At 39.3% G+C, this 6,956-nt stretch overlaps 3 protein-coding genes across 3 annotated transcripts in view; 1 reads left to right on the forward strand and 2 right to left on the reverse strand.

The window, feature by feature from the left end:
* Positions 1-1,153, reverse strand: part of LOC117951574 (alcohol dehydrogenase class-3) — a 4,720-nt gene extending 3,567 nt beyond the window's left edge. The window contains exons 1-2 of the mRNA XM_034883336.1: positions 1,057-1,153; positions 376-477 (exon numbers count right to left, since the gene is read on the reverse strand). Of these exons, the coding sequence (XP_034739227.1) occupies positions 376-477; positions 1,057-1,074 (120 nt within the window). The 5' untranslated portion in view covers positions 1,075-1,153. The remainder of the gene's footprint in view (positions 1-375; positions 478-1,056) is intronic.
* Positions 1,154-2,624: 1,471 nt separating this feature from the next.
* gar1 (GAR1 homolog, ribonucleoprotein) lies at positions 2,625-5,545 on the reverse strand. The gene is made up of 7 exons (XM_034883337.1): positions 5,457-5,545; positions 4,908-5,127; positions 4,017-4,171; positions 3,843-3,902; positions 3,619-3,742; positions 3,247-3,369; positions 2,625-3,159 (listed from the first exon to the last, which is right to left on the reverse strand). The coding sequence occupies exons 2-7, from the start codon at positions 5,110-5,112 to the stop codon at positions 3,149-3,151; spliced, it is 678 nt and encodes a 225-aa protein (XP_034739228.1). The 5' UTR covers positions 5,113-5,127; positions 5,457-5,545; the 3' UTR covers positions 2,625-3,148.
* Positions 5,546-5,587: 42 nt separating this feature from the next.
* LOC117951616 (alcohol dehydrogenase class-3-like) overlaps positions 5,588-6,956 on the forward strand; it is a 4,735-nt gene continuing 3,366 nt past the window's right edge. Inside the window, exons 1-4 of the mRNA XM_034883389.1 lie at positions 5,588-5,820; positions 6,116-6,217; positions 6,570-6,720; positions 6,809-6,896. Coding sequence (XP_034739280.1) covers positions 5,803-5,820; positions 6,116-6,217; positions 6,570-6,720; positions 6,809-6,896 — 359 coding nt within the window. The 5' untranslated portion in view covers positions 5,588-5,802. The remainder of the gene's footprint in view (positions 5,821-6,115; positions 6,218-6,569; positions 6,721-6,808; positions 6,897-6,956) is intronic.

The raw sequence follows: 6,956 nt of genomic DNA on the forward strand, positions 1-6,956 counted from the left end.
GCTGGGGGTGTGGCCTTGAACAACTGCCACTTTGCTCATTTGAAATCCATGATGTCTCTCTCTCATGGGTGGACCAAATTCTCTGGGTGGGCAAGAGAAAGGGAGGTATCCTTGCCCTTTATGACCTCATAAGACCGGCCCATCTGAGCTTTCATTTTCTCAAAGGCAGAGCAGGATACCCAGAGCTCGGTTTACACCTATCCCTATTTCTAGCCACTGGGGGACCATAGGCAGGCTGGGGGGAACCCATAATACTGTTTAAAAAATGTCATGGGACCTATAAAACGTTGGGCTGTGTATGATTCTTCCAAGGTAGTACTTTCCCTAAAAAAAAATATAAACAGGAAGATACAGGATTAGTAGACTTTGGCTTACCTTGATGCGAACTTCATGGGCCTTGGGTGGTGCTACCTCCACCTCCTCAATGGAAAGAGGCTTGCCTGATTCCCAGGCAACAGCTGCCTTGCACTTAATGACCTGGGGGCAAAGCACAGTACGTTTTTTGCATTCTTCAGGGCTTCTACAGGTAATTAAGTAACTGCAGACATGGGCTGCCATGGCTTTGTAGTTTGTGTGTGTGTGTGTGTGACAGGGCGAGCTAGTTGCACAGTGTACTTTGCCTTTGAACTATAACCAGCTTATGCAAAGCCCAGTCAGAGTTCCAGTAGTTTACTGTTGGAGTGGCGCTGTGCTTTAATACCAGTTACACTGGTCCGTTACCTACTGCAAAATAAGTGAGACGTACTTACGACTGATTGGTTTTCAAGGTTTCCTAATTAACTAATCAGAATTAAAGATATCTCTGGGGACAAGTATTGCAGCAGCATGCTATTGGGACTGACTGATCAAAGGTCCCTGATGGGTGATAGAAGAGATTGTTCTGTACTGTTGTTCTGTTCTGTGATTTGTTCATTCAACGTAAGTTATGTGAATGCGTGCACGCTAGTTGAGAGAACCTTGCTTTTTATACCACATGTGTAATTGATGCAACCTTTGTACACAACAAACTACTGCATTTAAAATGTGCATTGCGCATTTCGTGGGAATTGTACTTACTTTCCCAGCTGTCTCCATGTTCGTTCCTTCAGCACAAGAGGGAGGGGCGGAACACAGCCGTAAAGGAGTTGACGTCCGGACCAATCAGAAATGAGAACGCGCTGCATAAGCATGACGCAGGCGCGGTAGGAAAGACTGTTATTTTAGTCAGGATTTAAGTTTTTCTATATCACTTTTTTGCATGATTGTATTGAGTACGTGCCGGAAATGTTGTATATTTGAATGTTTTCTTCAATAAAGAAGTTTGTACAGTCTACTTTTATCATGTTAAGGCCCAGACCAGAGAGTTTTACAAACAGTTTTATAAACAGTGAGAAACCATATCAATATATATATTGATGTGTATGTATATATATATATATATATATATATACATATATATACATATATATATATATATACATATATATACATATATATATATATATATATATATATATATATATATATATTAAAAAATAGAACATAAAGCTTTTATTGTCCTTATACACAAGTGCAGTACCTTTGCAATTAAATCCAAGAAACCCCTTTACAGTGTCAACACAAAAATATAGAATATAAAAATATAAAATGTAAGTAGTGCAGAAAAAAGATAGGGGGGGAATGTAAAGCACAGTCCTGAGGGCAAATATATACAAAGTGGTAGAGAGATAAAAGGTTTGTATACACATTATTATCAAAAGTCTTCAGTATTAACTATTGCACAGTTATGAGACTAAGTGGTTAAGTATACTAACTAGTAAATAAATATTGCACTGGGATCAAATTAAATGGTTAAGTACTAATTAATGAATATTGTACGATTATGAGATTAAATGGTTAAATATTGAGTATGCACTGTGATGAAATTGCACAGAATTCCAGTGTCCTTTTAGTTATAAACACAGTGGGTGGGAGAAGAAAGTCATGGAGCCGGGGGTATGCTGTGGAGTGAAGTTAGTGCATGTATGTGTATGTATGAAAATATATATATATATATTTTAGGGCTGCACATTAGTTTTTTGGATTGTCATCACAATATTAACAGGCAAAAATAGATATTGCAAAAGGTTGCAATAGAATTGTTTTAAACGTAAATATTCCGAGAAATTGAAAGAAAATATAAGTAACACTTTAAAAAGAAACTCACTTTTTTGTGGTGCCACTTTTTTTGTATTTTGGCGGAAAACAATGCAGCAGAAATTCAGAACGGAGTACACTTTATTGTAAGTAATATCGTTATTGCATATCATAATGTTGGTTTGATATGAAAACTAATTCTCGGCCTTGGAAATAGTCGTTTGACTAGTTAAACTGACAACTGAGGGTATAGATTTGCATTTAAAGTCAAATCTGCATAATTTTGTAGATTTCAATGTAACATTATGAATTTACCTATCATTCAAATCTACACCCTTAATTAAATGTATTAAAACAATGGATATAAAATGTGCATCTTAAAAGTTTAACTACTGGGCACAAATATTCTTTAGTGACACTTGCTGTATGTTTCCCCCCTAATCTTAACCTTAGAATGACATTTAACATCCTACAAACCTTCAACAAGAGTAATAAAAATAAAGACACAGTTACAAAGCACCTTTTAATCAAGGCCTTTAACAGAAATGTGACAACATTCTGCTTAATATATGACAAATTATGGGAATTAAAATTTTTGTTTTTACTAACAGCATATAAAAGATATCCCAGACATTTCCCCATATCAGAGGAAATGAATATGGAGGTTTGTGAATGTATCTCTTGAAATCTTGATCAAAGTACACACATCTGTCATGGCCAAACATTTGAACGCAATCAGCAGAGGATAATGATAAGCTTGTTCACAAAAGGACCCAACATCTCTCCCTAACAGGCTGAATGGTCCTTATGTTGCATGCAAGCATGATTATGAACCTTTTAAATAGAAATGAAGATCCCTCACATATTCAAAACTGGTACAAAAAAAAGAATGAAAAAATCCATTCAAGTTCTACAAATAGAGGCAATGTCCATGTTCGAAGCCCAGCAGGACAGGCATTGGCAGAGAATGCCGTCTTTCTGCTTGTAGCAGAAGACAAGGATGACACCGTCACACCAGACCATCCCTGTCGGATCATCTCCCGCCTACAAATGAACAAAAAAAACAGTTACCTTTACACATGGAAAAAGTAGAAAAGTATAATGTGTAGAACATTGAAAAAAAGGGCATACCTCTGAATCCACGGCCTCCTCCGCCTCCTCTTCCTCTGAAGCCTCCTCCTCCTCCTCGTCCACCTCCAAATCCTCCACCCCGGCCGCCTCCAAATCCTCCACCCCGGCCGCCTCGGAAACCACCTGAAACGAACCGCAGAATTAATCAAACCATTCTTACAAGCCATGCTCTAACTCGGCACAAAGGAACAACACTTTAAATCTCCAATAACTAAGACTAAGACTATAACTCTCTCTTTTCTGCCCAATGAGCCTTCAAAACAACAAAAGGAGATGGGAATAATTCAAATGAGACAAAGTAAAGTTCGTTAGATAGTTTAGATAGATACTTTATTCATCCCGAAGAAAATTTTAGAAGTTTGGATGTCTCACCTCCACGACCACCGCCTCTTCCTCCACCTCGACCCCCTCGGCCTCCTCTTGGCGGACCCTTCTCTCCCGGCGGCCTGGGGAGGAACCGCTGCAGCGGGAGAAGCTTCATTGGATCTATATAAAACTAAAAGAGATGTTGCAAATCACATACAGTGTAAAACAGAAAGGCACTGAAATTATTTTTCACGCATGCAAATGTACTATATTAAAATGAATTTTTATACCTTCTGCAGTTTCTTAAATGAAGACGCCTTCATGTTTTCTGAAAGTTTTACTGAAAAATACTGCAAGGATAGGTTAAGGAATTTGAACAGCAACAATCATTAACTCAGAGTTGAACTTCACTTCAATTCGACACAGGTCGATTCAGAGGTCCAGAGACCAAATAGAAAGGATACAAAGTCCCGGAGCTGGCCAAATATCTCATCCACTTTCCCGATCTGCTCCTTGTTTTCCAAGTAGACGGGGGCATTGAAGTAGGGAACTTTGCTTTCCTCTGTCGTACACTTGCACACAATGTCATCTTCACATGGATGCACAAACTCTCCCAGTGCTGTAGAGCGGAAACACAATGAACCAGTTAGTTGAGTAAAGGGGGTTTTAGCTAACACAGCAAATGCCCAGTTCCAATATCCTCCTTCTGGTTGACTTTATGAGCCCTTTATACATAGTTTGGACAAATTTGCTACTCAGAACATTTGTAGGAGGTAATACGTGTACATGTGCGTTGCACAACATGCAAGCATTCAGAAAACCAAAGATGGTTGTACGATTGCAACACTTCTAAATTATTCAGCCTAAGGACTGTAATACAGTATCAGTGTTCAGAAAGACTTTAGTTTTCTAGTTGTGATTCCAATTTTGATGTTGACGATAATGTTATTTATGTATGATTTGAAACTAATCTTGCTAACTTTCCTGCAATGTCAAAACTAGGGCTGCACGATATTAGGAAAATATCTAATTGTGATTATTTTGACTGATTTTGCCATTCATGATATTGGAGGGAATGATCATTTTGTATCATTCTAATGTTTATGTCTCTGCAGCACCACTATACCTTTTACAAATATTGCATCCCCCCGCGATTTGGATATTCCACTAGTTCATATTGCGATTTGGACAAAATTATGATTTATTGTGCAGCCCTGGTCAAAACTCATCATCCAAGTGTTGGCGTGTAAAGGCCGGATGCTTGGTTTTTGATGTGAAGGATGGCTACTGGAGCTGGGCTCTACTGGTTTGGACATATGACGTAACAACAAGCTCTCTTCTCTTCATCATCTTACCGACGACATACTCTGGAGGACCGTAGTCTTGTTGTCTATTAAAACCACCTCTCCCACCACCACGTCCAAATCCACCTCCTCTTCCTCCTCCAAATCCACCTCCTCCTCGGCCTCCTCCGAATCCACCTCCTCCTCTGCCTCCTCCACCTCGGTTAAATCCTCCACCTCCTCTCCCTCCTCGTCCACCTCCTCCTCTGAAAGACATGTTTCTTCAAATCCTTCTGTGGGAAACACGACACAAAAGGAGAGGGAATGAGTCAGAATAAAGCAAAGACAACATGAAAGACATGCGAATCCATGGCTGGTTGACTAGAGCATGGACTGTGGAGTGAATCCAATCCATTCAACGATCTAACATCGTTGATTCAGAAGCACTTCGGAAGTTCTAGCTAACATGCTAACGTTAGCTCAATTCAGACTATTAAACTAACGCTACACAATTCGGCCGCATCTTCTTCCGCATATCGACACGTTATGTATTCACTCGAAGAATATACACGTTAAAAAGTCTGCAACTCTATCTACATACAGTTAAACTCGGTTACTCACAGATGTGATCGGCTTGCTTCAGCTATTTACTCCGAAAGACTTCCATGCGATGACAACACGTGTGACCAAGGGCTGCCGTAAAGACGTTTGCCAGTATTGGGAAGTGTCGTAAATTCACACTCTATGCTCTACCGCCGCACACGAATCATAAAGGAGCAGCACAGCAGACAGTCAGTTGAATCATCAAGATAAGAAAGACAGCGGGTCAGTATGACTTTAAAGACACCAATTAAACGGCACATAGTTATTCCTCTGATACTTGATTGATGTACGCTTTTGTAAATATTCCGATAATCAGAATTATTTTGTTCAAATGCAGGCAGTTTTTTAGTTAAAACCACTCACAATGTCAACAGCAGGTCAGGTAAGAAAAAACTTCGTCTACAATATATTTACAGTTTTTTGAATTTTTTTATTATGGCTATAGTAACTTAGGCCTAAATGTTATTGTTGCCTGGAGACTCCAGGCAACAACTATTTGTTCAACCAATTTGTGCCTCTTATATGTAACAATATACAGAATAATTTGTCCATCATAACAAAAATAGGCAACGCCCAGCCAAGACTTTCCCCCGTCTTCTCATATGACACGGGACAGCGTGACTCACAACCCAACCAATGCTCACGACCAAGCAACAACCCTTTTTTGTCTCTCTTAGGTCATCCAATGCAAAGCAGCTGTTGCATGGGAGCCCGGAAAGCCTCTGTCCATTGAGGATGTGGAGGTGGCACCACCTAAAGTCCATGAAGTGCGCATCAAGGTCAGCTGCTTAAGTTTGTCTGTAATGCAAGAAAACATATAATCACATTTGGGCACTTATACAGCAAACTTGCCATTGTTGATTAACAGGTATGGTTTTTTCAGCGGTAATCATTTGAATTTGATTATGTTAAATTATATCAGAATGCAGTGTTGTAATTATTTTCAAGTGATATATTAGCATAGACATAAGAGTAAGACTTGTATCACTCACACAATGTTAGTTTTTTTTTTTACTTTCATCATGCAAGCAACGAATGTTGACAGGAAGTACTCAATTCTCAATTTTGCAAACCAACAACATCCATTTCCTAAAACTGTCACGTGATTCAGCTTGCAAACTGTTTGTACAGATAGTTGCCACAGGCGTGTGCCACACAGACCTGGCATACCTGTACGAAGCTGGAATAGGGATGAAGTTCAGACCATTCCCGTTGGTTCTCGGCCATGAAGCAGCCGGGAGAGTGGAGAGCATTGGTCCTGAAGTCACCAAATTCTCACCAGGTGCATTGTACAGCTCACAGCAAACAACATGACATGACATGTAACTCTGACTGAAGTTGTCAGCCTGTTTTTTTTGTTGTTTTCACAGGCGACAAAGTTATTCCTCTTTTTCTGCCACAATGCGGGGAATGTAAATGGTGTCGCAGTCCTAAAACCAATCTTTGCAGGAAGAACTGGTGATTTAAAAACATATATATATATATGTATATATATATATATATATATATATATATATA

This window comes from Etheostoma cragini, chromosome 10, assembly GCF_013103735.1.
Source record: "Etheostoma cragini isolate CJK2018 chromosome 10, CSU_Ecrag_1.0, whole genome shotgun sequence".
In the NCBI taxonomy this organism is placed as follows: domain Eukaryota; kingdom Metazoa; phylum Chordata; class Actinopteri; order Perciformes; family Percidae; genus Etheostoma; species Etheostoma cragini.